Here is an 18832-nt window from a genome sequence, read left to right as displayed (position 1 = left end):
AGCCATTTTGGAGGCATGAACGCGGCAGAAGGACAATGAGATTGGGTGAGTGAGAAGTAAAAGATTCCAGTATTTTATTTTGCAGTATAATGAATATAGCCAGCGGTATGACCTGGCAGAGAAATAATGACATTTTTAGAAATTCAGGCGCAGGCTGCGAATTATGAACATTTGGAGACATGAGGTAGAAACAGATGGCCTCCAGGAAAATGAAGGCAGCCATACAATAGGGAAATATGGCAGTTGATAAAAGAGCGAGCAGAATTAAACAAGAATCATGAAGGACAGTAGTGGTTCAAGTAAGAATTCCGGGGGGGGGGGCACCTGAGAGAAAACGCAAGAATTCCAGGGGGCGGGAGGGGGCACCCGAGAGAAAACGTAAGGAATAGCAGGGAGGGCACCTGAGTAAAAACGTAAAGATTTGCCTAGTTCCTACGCTTTAAAGATTGGTCAGAAGGAACGTGAACCCAGAGCCCACAGTGGGGGGACAATTAGGCTACGATAACGTTTAAAGACGTCATTAAGGGGGTTCGTTCACATCCCATGACGGAGTATTAATTGGAAGGCAGGTATGTGTATGACCAGCTGGTGTTTGTCTAGTCTGTCAAGTGTCTGTTATACATGTCCTGTTGTAGGTCAAATGTAAGGAATTGCATCTCCGTGTTGGTTGAAATCAAGTAAAAGTTTAATGCGATTCTACAGTTGAGAAGGAATCGCAAACAGATTGATGTTCTTGAGTAAATTGGCGGTATAAATAATTTGGCGGGAAGGGACTGGATTGGAGCTTGCTGCAGTTGATGCTCGCTCATTGTAATGGGAGTTTTTGACTCACATAAGGATATCAATAGAAACCGAGTTAAGCCCGGAAAACATTGCTCCAGTTAGAGGAGTGGGTTAAAGGTACCGCCCACAAGAGTTTTATGCCAAGGCCACAAATTAAGTCTCCATCTAAAGCCATTTTACAACGCATAACAACTTGCTTGCATGCTGCATATACAAGCAAAAAGTTAGAAAAACGCTATGCTGTTCTCAAAGTGTGAAAAATATAAGAAAAAGGACAGGAGGAAGAGACTCCAGCAGCCTCGATGCTAATAAATATGCACTGAGGGGGGGGGGTGAGACACCTGCAGCAACGCCTGCCCCGCCTGAAACAGGAACCGAGGGAAGTAAGCCTAAGGGACTTTGCCCATTAAAGAGAGCTAAAAGGAACCACAGGTTATAGCAACCCCGCTTATGAGTCACCTTCATACAGTAGTAGCAAAAAGCAAGAGAAGGTTAAGGACAAGAATCTCACATCCCTAGCCAAGGGACAAGTGGAGACACAAGGATGCGTTAATGAAGGGAGGGATCAAGCACAGACAAGGGCATCACTCAACAAGGGAGAGAGGCAGGAAGAGGAAAGAAAGTGAAGAAAGAACTGATGAGGTAGGATATACAAAAGACGAATGGATGGGAGGACAAATCTCATTGAAACTCGATGGGAAAGGAAGTGATGATAGGAGGCCTAAAGAGAAGTTAAGGGCCAGAAGGATAAGAAGGAAAGTTAAGCTAAGGCGAGAACAGCTTTATCACGAAGAGCAAGAAAAGCAGCTCGATCGCAAACCAGAGAGCAGCCTATGAACGTGACAGACAGAAACAGCAAAGGTTAAAAGAAAACCAAAACGTACATGAAAGAAGGGATGAGGAAATTCAAAGGAAAAATGAATATAGAGATAAGAAAAAGGGAGAAGATAAGGGTCAGAGAAGAGGCGAGGAAACACAAAAGGATTGGTCACAGAAATAAACAAATAAATAAATCAGGAAATACTGAAAGTGAGTAGTTATCTTGAATAAAACATGAATAAAAGGATAAGGGATACACTTAAAAACAAAGAAAAAAGAGCAAAAAGTGGAAAACAAATAGCACTTATGAGGTTTCCTGGCGAACAGAAAAAAAGGAGCATTGGGCAATAAAAAACATCAGGAGACCATGAAGACCAAGAAAAGGAGTAGGGCGGATAAAATTGGGTCAATTAAATGAAGGAAAACTCGCACAAACCATTTTAAAGTAAATATGGTGAAGTAAGCAAAACAACTTGTGAATGCCAGTAGCAATTTTGATTTATTTTACAGACAAGCCATGGACCTCTTCCGTGAAAGCACCAGAAATTGTCTGCATGGCCTTATATTAGGGAGAAGAGAGAAAAAGGTGAGTACTAATTCACGCCAAAAGGGCGTGAACACACAATTGATCAACACTAAAGGTAAGAGGATCCAGGTGAGTAACAGGAAAAGGTAGCAAGAGACACAAGGTCTTCACAAGTTAGCTGTTTTTCCCCAAGATGGGTATAATCAGGTGCGGAAAGAGTAGAGAAATACATAAACAGCATGGCTATTCTAGACAACCACAGAAAACAGAAGTAAAATTAAAGGTGAGTAATTATTTTCGTGTTCATAATGTCAAAAGGATTGTCATGATAGAGGTATGCAAGCATTAGAATAGGCAAAACATTAATGGAAACAATAAAGGTGGAGGCACGTAGTAAGAATTGGTGCCATAGTCTTAGAAGACAGGGGTAGGCTAGATCAAGTTAGACAGGGACGGTGTGCAGCGAAACGCCTCTGTTTTATCTCTCTAGGATGAACACAAGGCACAAGCATAGACCATGGTCCAACGAACGGGGAAAAGAATAGGAAGAATGGCTGCTGAGCTGAGGAAGTATGTGCAGCTAACCAGCAAGTATTTACTGCTTACCTGGAAGAATACAGCTAAGCTGAGCAAAGAACCCAGCCAAAACTAAGTATCCCGCGGGGTGGTTGGGAATTTTGTTTATGTGCACCAACGAATAGGGGAGAATGATCCAGAGAGTATTTTTTGATAGCAGGAAGGGGGCTAAAGTCGGGAAGAAAACCTGACCCCTTGCAAATACCCGAATGACTTTTGCCTTTATCTTGACTTTCTGCAGACAATGGGGATCCCCAAGGACGTTTGTCATCTACTACGGACGTGCCTAGAAGACCAGGGAAGAAGAAGACATCTTTCTTTAATTGTTTTGTCTCCTTAGGGTGGCATGTGGCACCCGGAAGGGGAAAATGTGTCCCATGAAGGACGTGATGTATTGTGTGTTATTGAAAACAAAAATCATTGTCTAAGCCAGCTGACACAGTGCTAGGAATGGGGGGTATTTTAGTTATGGTGTAAAAAAATAACCCACAAAAGGGAAATGTTTAAAAGGAAATGTTGTGTAGCTTGTCTAGGAGGCAGGGGTGTCAAATAAGAGGGAATGTCTCAATTCTAGGGAATGAGGTATAATAGCCAATGCAAAAAGAGGTTTTAAGGAAATGGGTTGGTATGAAATGTGTTAAACAGCAGAGATCTGTTTATTTTACAAAAGAAACTCATTCCGTTTTATATTACAGGTATAAGTCGAGGGACCTGTATGCCATGGAAAATTGAAGTTGAACCGCGTGAGGAGTGTGTGAGGTCAGAGAAACCCAGTGAGAGCCCGATGTTGATTTATGTCCGCAAAAGACTCCCCCCAACCCTGCATCCCCACGCTGAACTGTCCCCTCTTATGGACCTATTGAACAATGAACCCTTTCAAAGAGAAACACTCCGAAAAAAAAGGTGAACTTCATGTGAAAAGGAAAATACAATGTACTTCTGGTCTAAGCATCAAAGGAACCTGGGAGACTGACTGTGAAAACAGCACAATGGAAAGGAAAAGGTGACAGGACACAGACGGTCCACTAACGCCAAACTCATGAGAACTACAACGGAAGAAACAGAAAAGGAAAGAGTGCGGACAAGAGGGAAGGACAAAGTGAAATGATATTCATGGGCAGGAGAAAATGCTCAAAGAGAGATTGGACTTTGTTGGGGTGGGAGTTGCAGACAAGGTGTAACGTACGAAAAGACAATGGGCTAAATGGGTTACCTCAAAGCTTGACCAAACCTCTGGAGTCTCACAATGGCTGTGAATTGGCCAAGGCATACAGTTAGATTAAAGGCACACAATTACAGGAAGTAGGGCTTACATGGAAGGAGATGACACACACATGTTTGTTTTTAGTATGACAATACATTAGTATATGCCAAATTATAAGATCATGTTAAGAAATGTTTAGATAAATGTGAAGGTGAATGGAAATAGAATATGGTTTAAAGTTGTTGTTTTACAAACAACTGAACTTTCAAGACGGGGGAGTGTAATGAAGGTCCCAATATATATATATATATATATATATATATATATATATATATATATATATATATATATATATATATATATATATATATATATATACACACACACACACACACACAACAGCTGAATTAAGTGGAGCTCCCCCCGCTTAAACCTAACCAGAGAAATTCAAAGGGACTTATGTGGTGTTGCAATTATGCGAAAATGGTTTTTTATAACGTTACAACATACTAGTATTCAAAGGCATTGCATTTATAATGTCGAAAATGGCATTATCATGATGGAATAAGGTGGCAAGGCACATAATGGACAATGAGATATTCTATACGCAGACAGAAAATCCCCTGGGCTAAATGCCTTTAACAAAAATGCATGTACTTAAATTGTAACTAAAATAAGAAGAAACTGAGTAGTGCTCAAAATGTGTAATAATGAGATCATTTTAAGTTGAGACGTTCAAGGACACCATGCTTTCAGAAACTTGACTAATGGACAGAAACCAGACTAAATCGGGCCTGGTCGAAACCCTTATCTGAAAGAATCCAGCTGTACAAATTATAACTGAACAGTGCACCGAAGGAAGAAGTCAGGAATGCATGCTAGAGCGTATTTCATTTTGAAGGTTTTAGTCCAATTAAAATTAATTGCCCAATGAGCTAATGCTAATGATGAGGTTGTCTAGGACTGAGCAGGAGCGGTGGGGGCAGATTGCCTCCTCATATTTGGCTATAAAAATTAGCTCTGGGTAATACTGGGGGGGGGGTTCTTTTGAGGCAGGGAACTTGACCACAGCAGATAGGGCTGTGCTATGACAGCTATGATGAAATAAACCCTTATGAACTTAACAGTCTTTGTGCTGATCCATTGAGTGGTCCTATTGAATGGTGTTGAAGTATTTGAATCCTGCACCCCAACCTCCTCAAGGTGCAGCTACTTTGTCTTAAGGTATTCGAGGGCGAGCTCTGATTCTATGGGCCCGTCAGAGGTTACTTGGTCCTTGTTTACACAGGCCCCAGAAAGCCTTGTGGACAATGCAGGGGGTCTTGAACTTGATCCTTGCAAGCACCAGGAGCCAGTGGAGAGATATGGTGCCTGGGCTTGAGACCAATTAGTTGCAAAGGGCGGAAAGAAGAGGCAAGCAGATTTAAAGAGCCTGTTGCTGTAGTCCAGCCTAGAGAGAACCAGGACTCTGGAGACAGTGAGCTTCTGGGGGAAAGTGAAAAAAGAAGAATAGCTTTGACGAGGTGCAGCTGATGGTGGGCCTTCTTGGCAAGGTCTGTGATGTGAGGAGAGAAGGGGAGAGTGGAGTTGAAAGATGACACCAACTTTTTCTTTGCCGCACAAGAAGGTGTGGGTAGAGGGCCCATGGAGGATGGCCAGAGTGAAAGAGGGAGAGCGGGAGCAGGGGTCCCAATGAGAAGGATCTCAGTCTTGCTAGCATTAAGGCAGAGATCGTTGCAGGCACACCATTCCTGAATCGCAGATAGACAGTTGAGAATTAAAGCGAGAAGAGGAGGCTGAAGCGAGTCTGAAGGAGAGCAGAGTGCTATCAACATAACACTGAAAGTTAGAAGAGAAGGTAGAGATGAGGTTGGCTAGAGGTGGCAAGTAATGGATAAAGAGTCAGGGTGAGAGGTTAGAACCCTGGGGAACACCATATGTAGAGAGAGGTGTTATTCAATACAACCTTTATTAAAGTCAGGCATCTTGAGGACAGGTTCTTGACATAAAATGAGCTTCAGGTCCTCAAAGCTAGCTTGAGCTTGTTGAGCCCAAACCAACTTTTGGGGTTGGGAGTTCAGTATCCGTTAAGTTTGTCACCAAGGTGGAGTACTTGGGGTTAAGCCATCTGTAATAGCTCATTAGACCCCAAAAAGACTTGAGATCTCATTTGGCTTTTAGGGTTGGGGTTTGTCTTACTCCTTTCACCATCTTCATTTGAGGTTGGATTAGGTAATTTCCCGCAAAGTATCCTAGATATTTCACTGCAGATTGGGCTAGATGACACTTGAGGGTTGGCGTGGAGACCTGCTTTCCCCAGAGCATGGGTAATAGAGTATAGATTGTGCAAGGGTTCTGGCCAGCTGTTGCTATGTAAGACAATATTCTCGATGTAGGCCTCACAGAAAGCCAAGTAAGGTTCAAAACTTTAATAAATCACTAAAAGGTGGCAGGTGCTCCATGGAGTCAGAACTGGAAAAAGACCTTGAGGTGTTGAAAAGGCAGTCTTCCCTGTGTGCCCGATTTAGGGGAACCTTCCAATATCCCTTAGTCAAATCGAGAGTGGAAATATACTTGGCCGTCCATAGCTTCTCGATTAAGTCAATGCGGGACATTGGGTAGTTGTTAAAAATGAATGCTGAATCTATAGAGAATCACACAGGTTATCACGCTTTTCCACAAAGAGAATAGGGGAGGACTGAGGGCTAGATGATATCAGCCTTGAGCATCTCTTTATCCTGGCCAATAGTTTTCCTTCTAGCCTCAGGGATCCTATAGGGTTTGAGGTTAATAGTTTTTCCATTCGGAGTCGAGATGTAATGAAAAAAAATGATTAACCCGCCCAGGTTGGTCTGAAAACACCTTCAAAAATTGAAGTATTAAGTTGCCTGGGTCTTTCTGATGGGATGGTGACAACTTGGCTGGAATTAGCTTGCTCTCCACTTCCGAGTCAGCGAGGAGGGCGGCCATAGTGACTGTAGTAGTTTCACTAGGGTCTACTTGCCAATCCTTCAAGGAATTTACATAACAAACCTGGGTTTTTTGGTGCCTATCAGATTGTGAAACTAGTTCATGGGACCTTTTTTCTCTAGACCCTTGTAGGGTCAATGCCACAAAGAGATGATTTTGTTGTCCCAAGTTGGCAGGAGGACTAACATGGATTGTCTGATAGAAAAGGATTGGGTTACAGAATGTTTATTATATGTGTTCTTTTGCTGTTCTTGCGCTTAACCCAAGTGTTGCTCGACAATTTCACCTACTGCAGTCATATGGCCTTTTAATTTCCGGCCCATTTGGGAGAAAGGTAATATAGCCTACTCTCTCTCCTCCCAGGTTTCCTGCAAGATGTCCAAACCATCCTGGGATTCCATTCTGTATAGCATTTCAAAAGGGGACTAACCTAGGAGGGAACTCTTTAGGGGTCTTCCTGACTGCGAACAGGGCCAAATGTACCATTACATCCCAATGTTCCCCATCCGTTTCTACCAACTTTTATAACATTTTCTTTAGGGTCTGGTTAAACCGCTCTATAAGACATCGGTCTGTAGATGGTAACATGATGTTCAGAGAGTTTTTATGGTCAATAACTTCTTTCATTAGTCATGACATAAAGGTGGTACCCTGGCTGGTATGAATTCCCTTTGTTAATGCCCCCCCTGGATAGAAAGGGTAGTAGGTGTTTCGGAACGTGTTGGGGGGGGGGTGGTGTTGCAGAGGGGAAACACCTTGTGATACCTGGTGGTGTAGTCTTACAATTACTAGACTATAGCGATTTCCCAACTCAGAATTGTTTTGTGGGCCTACTATGTTCATCACTATCCTAGAGAATGGGACCTTGATAACTGGTAGGGGCTGTAGGGGTGCTGTCCGAACCAGAGAGGTTGCGGTCTTCGGACTGATGTCACATGCCATTACATAGTTTTTAACATCAGCAAAACCATCCGTCCAACAGAACCGGTCTACGACTTGACCGTTTTCCTTACTCGGATGGGCAGCCATTAAGTAGGCATGGGCCATTTCAAACACCAGCCTTCTATGGGTCCTAAGGAGTCACCCTCCCCAAGGCCTCAGCTTTGTGTGAAAGCTACGTCTGGAAGGGGCGATTTCTTACATTCCCTTTCTGTTGGGAAACATCAGTTTTTCTGAACCCCTCTCGGTTTCTTCTAACTCTTCTTTCTTGTGGTATGGGGAATAAAGATTTCTCAAGTATCCCTTAGGTGATTTTCTCCCCTTCTTTAACGGTATAGTGATAACTACCATGCTTGTTTAGTCAGTCGTTAATGTCCCCCCCCTAAAGTCAGGGTCTATGACTTCAGCCATGATGCCTAAGCCATGTCACCAGGCTAGCCGAATATATGTACCTTTAGGGGTTGCTAGAACAAGCCCTGTGGGTATCGATCATCTCTCACTGGGAGGATCAGGATTTCCTCAGTAATAAGGACATCAAAATATATTGACTCTTCAGCAGCCACAGTAGGGGCTCTGGCTTTTTGACTTACTTTAGTAAACAATATGGGTCCCCATCGTCTATCAGTTGGTCAACATCCCGCCTTCTAACACCATGTGTGATGGGTCAGAAGGAGTCGGACACTTGGAACGCATGAGCCCGTTTTTTAATGAAATTATTAAGTAGAAGGCCTAACTTTCCCTACAACTAAAGGGAATATCCCACCCATCAAAAAAGAAAAAAGCTACCATGCTCGTCCACTGTGAAAGTAAAAAGGAAATATGTCCTCCGTCCAAACTACCCATCTGGCCCTGCCACTAATGGTTTGTCTTCTCCTGGCCCCCCTCCGGGGGATTCAATAGTCTTGAATCATACCACCTCTCGGTGGAACACGTAGGCTCTTGAAGCGTCTTCAGAGCACATTTCTTTCTCCTGCTTTCTGTGGCCCCCTTTTCCAAAAGTCTTTTACAATAACCTCTCTTGCTACGCAGTAGTTTGTAACCTCTTTCCAGGCCTTCTCCTTAGGAGTACTCGGCAGGGGGTTTCATCTGCCCCTTTCTACACTTCTATGATCATCTGTTCTCAGACTGTGAGAGTCTTTCTTCACTGGTTATGCCCCAGCTGTTTTGATGCAGTGCCTCTCTTCTAGGCTTCTCACATCTGGTTTGGGTGGCTTTCCACTTAATGCGCATACAACTATCTGTGCTCAGACCCTGAGATTGTTCTGTATTTGATAACTCATTATGCATATTGGGATAGCTCAGTGTGCAGAGAACTGTGCGACAATTCTATAAAGGGCAACTGCGGCGGGGGTATTTAGTTGAGGTCTCCCCTAGCCAACCCACCTCTCTTTCAGTTTCAAAACCATGTGAGCGTCTGCAGACCTTAAAACAGCATGAAATCAATGCAACATCTGCAGGACAGGCAGTAGGACCAGCTTGAGATTGGAGAAAAAAAGTAAAGACACACAGGTTCCTTTGCATAGTTTATTATTTAATAACTTTAAATCCTTCTATTCAACAGTATATCCACATCCATTAAATAAAAAAAATTGTCAGAAGCAATTTTTTAAACCTCATTTTAAATTACAAAACAATTACTGTGCACAAAAAATGGTATGATACAAAAATAAGCCTCATCGGAATTCTTTAGGCCGGCCCCAAAAACCTACCCCAGATACATTAATGTTCAAGCACACGTGATTCAGCGTGTACACTCACAGCAGAGCTACCGGCGCCCCATCTCAGAGGGGCACCATCGCAATACCCTGCTTTCCTCTCCACCGCCCCACCCCATTGAACACTCCTTGCATTGGGCGACTGCTCTATAGAGAGGCGCCTCACGCAGAAGTATTTCGATTTCTTTAGTCAAAGAAATATGCTTTGTTTCTCAGTAATTAGAAAAAGTTTAACACAGGCTAAAGCTTGTTGAGGACTCTTACAAAATGAAGTCTCCATGTGCTATGTGCACGTATTGCCATTCCGTTGCAAGGAGCAGACCCCATGATGGGTGATGCAAGTAGTCTTCACTAGTGGGTGCCCCATTGCCCTACTAGGAGTACAGCAAAAGTAGACGGCCGCTGTTCTATTGCTAATTGGAGGAGGCACAGTCATGAACCTACTCAGAGGAAGCAGGGCCAGGGAACGAGAGCCGCAAGGTTTCCTCTAGAAGGATCCATGAGCAGGGAGAAGGCACAGAAGCAAGCTCATCCTTCAGCCGACAGATCTCCATTCCATGAACAGGACTTCAAAGATTGCATAATGTCTCTTATGCCAAATCATCACCAGATCAAAGATTGCGTAATGTCTCTTATGCCAAATGATCACCAGATTAAGGTTCACAGGCGTACCAGTGTCAGAGTATAAGGTAGACGAAAACATTGGGTGAACTTTAGGGAACCCCCTCCCTAAACAAGTCCAGGAACAGAGCAAGGATTACAGCCTTTTGCATTTCAATACCCATCCATTTTCTATGCCACTAGCAATCAACTGTGTACCCAAAAGAAAACATTAAAGGACATTTATTACACCCTCCAATACACATATATTTTGTTGTCAGGCTCTGTGTAGAAAAGGGTCAAGGACAGAATGATTGGACGACTGTATGACCCACAAAACATGGCAAGCATCAGTGGCAGTGATCAAATAAGCAAAGGCCTACAGATATGGAAATTAGGGGCTTCCGCTTCCCAATCCTTGACAGTCTTTGGCATACTGGAAAGCCCACCAATCTTCTTCCAAAAGGCTAAAGTTGTGCAACATTCCTAGTTTGTACATCACAACAAGTCTTCGTTTGAGGAGTGACTGAGTGAGTGAGTGAGTGAGTGAGTGAGTGTGAGAGTGAGAGTGAGAGAGCGCATGCACACTTCCACATAACGGACTCTTGTGTAGGCCTTGCTCTATTTCTATATACAAAAGGTTTAGTTGAAGCACATAAATGTCTGAGGAAAAAGCAAGAGAAAGTCTTGAGTCAAGAGGTCCTTGGCGAAGAGAGAAATTGTGACATTTCTGTTCATGCTCTAGGATCTCAGCAGAACTAGAGTGGCCCTGGCCGTCCTAGCAAGTAACCACCGGCACAGCACATGCTACCCATCGCAACTGGAACAGTCTTAGAATGCACTGAACCCATGGCACTTTAAATTTACTATAGACTGGACACCTAAAATTCACTACGATAGGCTCTAAATTCCTTTACAAGGACATGTGATGAAGTATACCTCTGTGATTGGGGACATGACCTCCAAACAGAGTTCTTGTCGCACCTCACAATGAGTGTGACTTTGCTCATTGGCATTCACTCAAGCACCCTCTCCTTCTGGCTCACCATTTGCTTAGAGCTTTTTTCAGCCGAAAGGGGCACATGGTTTACTTTAGCCGGGCCTAGATCTAGCTAGCAGTATCAATGCCACATAAAGGGTGCCGTGAGGCTGGTGAGGCAATCTCAGTAGCCCTACAATGGCTCGTCAACAGAAGACTTGGGGTGCGAAGGAAGCTGCACATGGGTGAGCTCCAGGATGACTGAGCTATTGGGGAGGACCTTGTACTATCAATTCTTGCCATACTGCCCATTCTATGTTAGTACTAGCCACCCCTCTCCCATGTACCCACCCCCCAGAGCTGCCTGCATCCACTGCCAGTACTACGAGCAGAAGCTTTTGAAGCAAACTGTCACACTAATGCAACGCCGCCAAGGTGGGTGGGGGGGGGGTCTGAAGAAATCAAGAGAAGGAGGGTCATGTTATCCTGTGGGGACGGGGGATACCATTGGAGCGCCCCAATTCAGGGACCAAGAGGATAGCAGTCACAGTAATAAGGACTTTGAGATCACCACAAACGTTTACAGGTAGTGGCTGGACCATTGTAAAGTATGGAATGTAGGTGCCCGGAGCAAACTATTACAGATTTTGATTTCATGTGGATATTTGGAATCCAAATCAAAATTATTTGTGATTGTAGGATCATTTGGCTTTGAGCATCTATGAAAAGCAGGCTCTTCCGCAAAAGGAGAGAGATATTTCCGAACATTCGATGAATACCTCAGGGATTTAGATGCGCCACGTTTAGGACCAAGAATACATCTTAAGATGTCCACGCACGGAGAGATGGGGTTTCTTGCCCTCGTAGGCTTGTGGCAAGAATCAAGAGGAAAGTGAGCAGAACAGCAAAGGCTAATCAGAATCTGAAACCACATCGAAATCCAGAAGCATTGCTGCTATCCCGACAGCATTAATATGCAAGTCTCTGCAGGACTATGAACAAACACCTTCAGGTGGTGAAACCCATTCGCCATTCCCATTCTCCTGAACCAGGAAGCCGAAGACTTTCCCAGCACAAGAACTCAAGGGGGAACAGCTGCAGAAGTAGAGGCTAGGTACTTGTTGCAAAGTGGCCATGTGAATGAGGATTTGGCCTAAAAACATTTGAAGATTTTCTCATGATCTGGAGAACACAAGACTGGACAAGGAATTAGGGAGACTGTTGGTTTGTTTTCCTCACATATCCATTTTGTAAAATGTGTTTGGAGGCAACAGATAAAGCGGTACATGTGTACGAGGTGCTTGCAACAGTGCTTTCCTGTATTGTAAAGCATTTCTAACATTAATAACCCCCCATAGAAACAAAGCTTTATTAGTTCTTCCACCAAATTGTGACTGCAGTTGCATGCTGCAACACAAAGCGTCCAACCAGATTGAAGCCCTGAATAACACTACATTCTAGAAGCTACGCAAGGAGTCTGCAATGCAATGTGGACGATGGTGCCAGGTGCTTCCCATCCGGAAGAAGCCATTTTGGCCGAGGTCCAACAGTGCAAGAAAAGTTTACACTACGTGGAAGAAAAATATAAAATCAGTCACATGGCAGCTGCGTGCCTTGATGCACCTGGACAGATCTCTTTCAGCAGCCTCCCTACACCCACCACATGGCGCAGGCTCCTGGTTGGCTCCAGGCCTGCTTGCATATGACCTCAGAGGATGCGTAAGGAATTCGGAAGATGGGTCCAGATGGAATCTTTTTCACTTGCATTCAAGACAGGGAGACCTACGGTACTCACCCGATTCCTTCCCCAGCCCGCCAGGCCCTTGGGATGCACGACCCTGCCAAGGAATAAGCCAATTGCTGCCCTGGCCCGCCTGCCTTAGGACTGTAGCACTGACTCTTGGGTGAAGATCCTCCTGTTGATCAATTACCATCAAATGTGCCAACTTCCAGAAGCTGCGAATTTCCCTTCAGAAAGGAAAGCGTTTCAGGTTTTCCGATTGGTGGGATAAATCGTGATCAATTCGGGGGACCAGTGTTCCATTTATTTGGGCTCTAGCTTTCAGGGTGAGGTGCGAGAGAAAGGTCGGAGAGGACTACCGGCCCGCCCCTCTAAGGAAACCTGGAACTGGACTACGAACGACGTGTTGGGAAAGACTTTCCATGTTCCTGTACCCGTGAATTCATGCAAGAATCATGGATTCTATGAGCAAGTTCATATGCATGCACGTGCCAATGTTAACACGTGTACGTTATTGCAAAATATCCCGCCTACATGAGCGTGTACCCATGCATCCAAATCCTAACGTGTGTGAATAAAAGCCCATTCGAAGTCTGTGCACTTTCAGGAGTGCACACCTGAACATATCCCCACAGTACTGAAGGCTAATGCACCCATCAGATTGTCTCAGCACTAGGTCATGCAGTTTAGGGGTGCGCACGTGCATATAACAGTGCACGTGCAAGAAACGGAATCCCCATTTTAATATAGTATTTTGCAAAGAGAAGAACACTTTGTATTGTTAAACAGCAGTTCCTTGAATTTGCAGTGTTTCAAACGAGAGCAACTTCATTTTTGATGCATCAGATTTGAGCGCTCATCCCTTCGCCCCCCTCGCCCATTCAGACAAAAGAAAATCCCTGCCCCTCGCCCCCCCAAAACCCACCAGCACACAGCAGAACCCCAACTCCTGACACTCCTCAGTATGCATTGGCCGCTGTATGCAAAACATGAGGACACCGCACAGGCTCCGAAGATTGCCATACCAATGTATGCAGGAGGCTCACTACTTCTGCATGTACCTGGGTGGGAGGCAGAGAAGCAACAATCTTGTGTCCCCACTCACCAAGGTGGCATGATTTCCTTATGTGATCTTCGACAGTAGTCCTTCAAAAGCATTGAACGGGAGTTAATCTAAATTACAACCTTCTGGGTCCTGTTCCAACATTTCAACGTGTACATATAAGTGTGAAAACCCAGCCTTACCAATTATGATCACAATGTCAGTTAGGGCTCTATAAAAAGGAGCATACCCTCAGTGCCAAGAGGGGCAAGGATTATTACTCTTCCCCTACCACCAATTTCTTTGAGGTGGGGGAATGGGGAAAATAAAAGCTATACCTCCAGCACTTTAACGAGCTGAGGTACAAAAAGACCTACCTCGTCTCAGCAAATCATTAAGGAGCATCAAGGTCGCCTTCAATCGACAGATTCGGACTGCCCTAGAGGCTTGTCCATGGTTTCTATCAATGAGTTCAGAATGCCCAGAACATTTTCAGGTGAGTGAAAAAGCAAAGGGGGTGAGTACAGGCCAGGAGCATCGTAGCAGGAAGTGAAAAGGGCGTCCAATCAGCAGCGATCATCAAAGAGTACTTTGTTCTTTTATGAAGGCAGTTCTTTCGCTGCGAGCCTCATATTCCTCGATGTCCGACTCCGAGAGACCGTCCTCCTGCCACACGTCCGACGGGATCCCCTTGTAGGAGATGATCCCGTTGTCCAAGGAGTAGACCTTGATTCCTTGGAGGCTGAACCCAGCCCGCACCTGAAGGACGAGGAACACGATGATGAAAACCAAGACAATCAAGGCGCAGCTCATGCTGGCCATAAGAAAGGGCAGGTGAGAGGGTGCATCGACCGTCTGCGACACCCAGTCCTTCAAAGGCGGCGACTCGCGACTGATCTGAGTTTGTCGCGAGCAGCTGAAGTCAACTTCGTTGTAGTGAGAGTGGGCCGGGCAAGCAGTGCAGTCATTGGCTGTTAGACCTTTGCAAGAGGCACAAGAGGAATGGCAGCTAACGCACACATTGGCGATGATGGGCTCCACGCTGTTCTCCAGAGCGTAATCCATGTGTTGCGTGCTAAACGTGAACCCCGTTGGACAGCTCTTCATGCAGGTCTTTTGGTACAGATAGTACCCCTCCTCACACACTGCAGAGGAAAAAAATAGACAAAGGTGTTACAAATCCTGCAGAGAGAATGATTTAACATAGGGGAAAGAGTCAAAGGAAAGAGGATTTAAATGCTTCGGACTAAAGGACGGCTCAGCTATCAGACGCAGAACTGCAACTCGATGTAATGAAAAGCCTTCTTAAAATTACAAAGCCCGCAGTCTAAGACCATATTTAGGTCATCAGCAGCAAACATCATTCATTTATGAGACAAGTAATTGATTTTGAACTCTTAATAAGGCAGGTCCTAGAGTCCTAGGCAAATTCCACCCTCCCACAAAACCTGTATCATACGCCAGCACCTCCCCCCCTACCCACACCCCAATATCAAACTCCCAACATTCAAAATGTCAATGCTTAAATGTTGCATGAGAGCAGTCTGCTCAAACAAGACCTTCAGAAGGCAGCTAGGCAATAGCCGTGGAGCACAGTACAGCAAACACTGTCCATAAAATAAAGACCTCAGTCTTGAATGATGTTCGACTGCAGCATCAGTGAGCTGAGGAACAGGCATGTTGAGAAAAACTAAATTTAAAAGGAATCCCGGTAGTTAGTGGTCCACAGTAGGCGTGGAACCCAACAAACTGCTCTGTCTATACCCGGGAGGGGAAAACAAATATATTTAAGAGACAGAGTTCGAAAACAGGTTGTACATCAAACTCAGGAAGTAAAAAACGTATTAATCTTTAATTAAGTACACATAAAAGAGGTTCTAAATCACTCAACTAGTAACAAACAAAAATTCCTACATTAACTATCTATTTGAGAAATACAATTAAAAAGGAAGGATTTCTTCAATTTCCATCAAATGGTCAGCTGACATGTAAATATACAGTACATTCAACAAACAAATGACAATGTACTTCAGTTTCTGATTAGTATTTGATAACATCAATTATTCTAATCCTGTACATATCCAGGACATTGTCTTGACATGTTTCTGTTCTTGGAACTTTCATCAGAAGAGTATCAAAATTACGGCAATCCCACTTAAAAACAACAACTGTTATGTGAGTAGAACAGTATGATGTGCACGTTCAACCTGTAGATACAAAGAGAAAATGGACAGATCAGGAGCTAAATAATAGCTAAGGTAGATCTGTCTATAACCCCAACAGGGGAAATAAGAGAACCTAACGATGGGTTATAATTACCTTTCGTGGTGCTCACAACATAAATCAATCAGGTTTTAATCATCTAGACAATTGCTGAAGAACTGTAAAATACATGAAAAACCTGCGTGGATTTCTACGTGTAGTCGTGGCAAACGGAGAGAGTAGGGGCTCCTCAACTTGCTCCACTTCAGAGGGTCATAATATGGCCCCTCTTAATCAGTCCTTAGAAATGTGGAGTCGGTCAGAGGCCAGGGAACTCTACAAAAAGAACCACATACATAGGGCGGCTCTTAGATGTCATCTATGAAGGGATAGGACTAATGGCCTCATTTAGTTGTGAGGGGCAAGTATGACAATGTGAAAAGCGTCTATGCCAAAAGGCGGAGCTAGAATTAAATAGCATGCTGCCCGCTGGTGGAGGTATACATCTCAGTACACGAGTCTTGAGGGTGTGGCCAGGTGGATGGCACCACAGGAAAGTTAAGGTTCATAGGTGAGATACCTAGACCGTGTGGGGCCACAAGGGCCAGAACCGACATCCGTGTAAAGAGATACAGAAGCCCACATACCACTGTATGCAGAGAGAATGACCGTAGGGTAAGCGCCCGTATGGAGCGTAAAAATGGTGTAAGGGAACGCTTACCGCTTTATATATATAGGCAAAATCGACTCGTGTGTTACTTGAGTAGTAGAAACTTGCAACTTGCCGGGTATCGATCATAAACCTGGCTTGGTGTCTATGTTTAAATTGAAAACAAAAAACAAAAAGGAAGCACCCATAACTATTAACGTCGCTAACATCACTCTTATCTAGTATCGAGAGATTATATCTTCTACAGAACACGGTGTGGCATTAACGTACCTCATGGGTGTCAGGTCGGTGCGTAGATATTGGACAAGCCTATAGTGCAGTGTCCACGATATGCTGCAGTGTCTCTAGCTAGCGTGCATTGCTGCGGTCTAGGTTTATAATAGTTCCCATGGTAACCTCGCGAGCATGCGCACGGTTATCCTGACATGATTAACAAGAGTGAAGAGAACAGAGCGGCCATATTTAAACGTCTTAGGCACGGATTCATAATAAAGCCAGACATGTAGCTTTCTGTTGCTAATCGTGTATCTTGTAATCATTGCCGAGAATATTGAAAGCTGAGGTTTACGAAAAAAACATCCCGTGCATTGAGACCTCTAGTTACACGAGTGAAAGATGGAAACAAAGAGGCGAATTTCACTGTTACGCTTACCATTCATAGAAGGAAATGCTCTCGTATAAATGATCTGTCATTTATACCTGCTGTTTAAGGCAACGTTCAGTGCAGTGCACTGAAAGTAAAGGTCTCAACTTCTTCCTACACTTTTATTTTAAAACAAAACCATTCCGGAACGGTTTCTTTTTAAAATAAAAGTATAGGAGCTGTACAAGGTAATTTAAAAAAAGTATAGGAGCACCGCTGCCGCTCACTTCAACCACTGCCTCCATCGCGTTATCCCACTGCAAAAAATAAAATTCCCAGTGCAAAAAAGAACATTGACAACATGGAAAATGCCAGCATGCGGCCTCGAACTGGAAGTCTAGGGAAACACACACTTCTCTCCAGCTCAATGGCAAAGTGTATATGGCCACCTGCAGCATTCTCTCCTACACAGGTTATGGAGTGTGACCTGGGGTCTAGCTGTGAATATACCCTGGCTTCCCCAGTTTCTCTGCTTCCGGGGCTCCTATTTCCTATTTAGGTGTGTTTCTGTACTTAACAACCCAAAAGATCTCCTTTCTGATGCATACAACCTTTGTGACACATCCAGATAATGTGTTCTTCTCCCCAGAGGGGAGCCAACCCCTTCAAGGCTAGGGAGATGAGCCCACTAGGCAGGACTCTCCATAGTGGTCTGGGCAAGTGGGGCCTCACTGGGAGTGACTCCCTTTCTGGGGACAAGTGTAAAGGTGCGCCCAAGAACAAACAAATAGTCTGAATAATAATCCATGATGGAGGACCTGGGTGCACGTCAAAACCCAGGTTTATTCAAACAATGAATCCTAGCTGGGACAGCATACAAGCATCCCGTTCTCATAGCTCGCAACATTTTCAACAATTGCAAGCACATTTTGCACCAAAACTAAGTCAGTGATGACGTTGCATTACACCATCAGTCTACAAAACGTACGGGGAAGTTGGGTTGGTTAATAGCTCAAACTACATACAGGATCCTTAGCGGTTCCTTACAGGATCCTTAGCGGTTAGTCACTTCGTCATCCCATCCAAGGGAAGAGGGCAGGAGCCCTTCCCCATCGCTGGAACCCTGAAACAGCTGGTAAGCTGCAACGAAGGCCTGCCTGGCCTTGTCCTACTTCCTGCCTGTCCCCCGCATGCCGGGCGCATCGCGGCGCCACAACGAGGCTAAGCCTCGCATATCCAGCATCTTACATCCGCCGGCAGACGGATGTGCCGGCGGCTCCTACGAAGGCCATACAAAGGCCTGTTGAGCGCCTGTTTGGCCCCCACTTCGTCGTCCCATCCAAGGGAAGAGGGCAGGAGCCCTTCCCCATCGCTGGAACCCTGAAACAGCTGGTAAGCTGCAACGAAGGCCTGCCTGGCCGTGTCCTACTTCCTGCCTGTCCCCCGCATGCCGGGCGCATCGCGGCGCCACAACGAGGCTAAG

The 18832-nt window shown here is 44.7% G+C and overlaps 1 protein-coding gene across 1 annotated transcript in view; it reads right to left on the bottom strand.

The window, feature by feature from the left end:
• Positions 1-9327: 9327 nt before the first annotated feature.
• FURIN (furin, paired basic amino acid cleaving enzyme) overlaps positions 9328-18832 on the bottom strand; it is a 369732-nt gene continuing 360227 nt past the window's right edge. Inside the window, exon 16 of the mRNA XM_069625185.1 lies at positions 9328-15039. Within this exon, the coding sequence (XP_069481286.1) occupies positions 14474-15039 (566 nt within the window). The 3' untranslated portion in view covers positions 9328-14473. The remainder of the gene's footprint in view (positions 15040-18832) is intronic.

Source organism: Ambystoma mexicanum, chromosome 11, assembly GCF_040938575.1.
Source record: "Ambystoma mexicanum isolate Mex_15411 chromosome 11, UKY_AmexF1_1, whole genome shotgun sequence".
Taxonomy (NCBI): domain Eukaryota; kingdom Metazoa; phylum Chordata; class Amphibia; order Caudata; family Ambystomatidae; genus Ambystoma; species Ambystoma mexicanum.
This window is presented reverse-complemented; position numbering and strand designations above follow the sequence as displayed.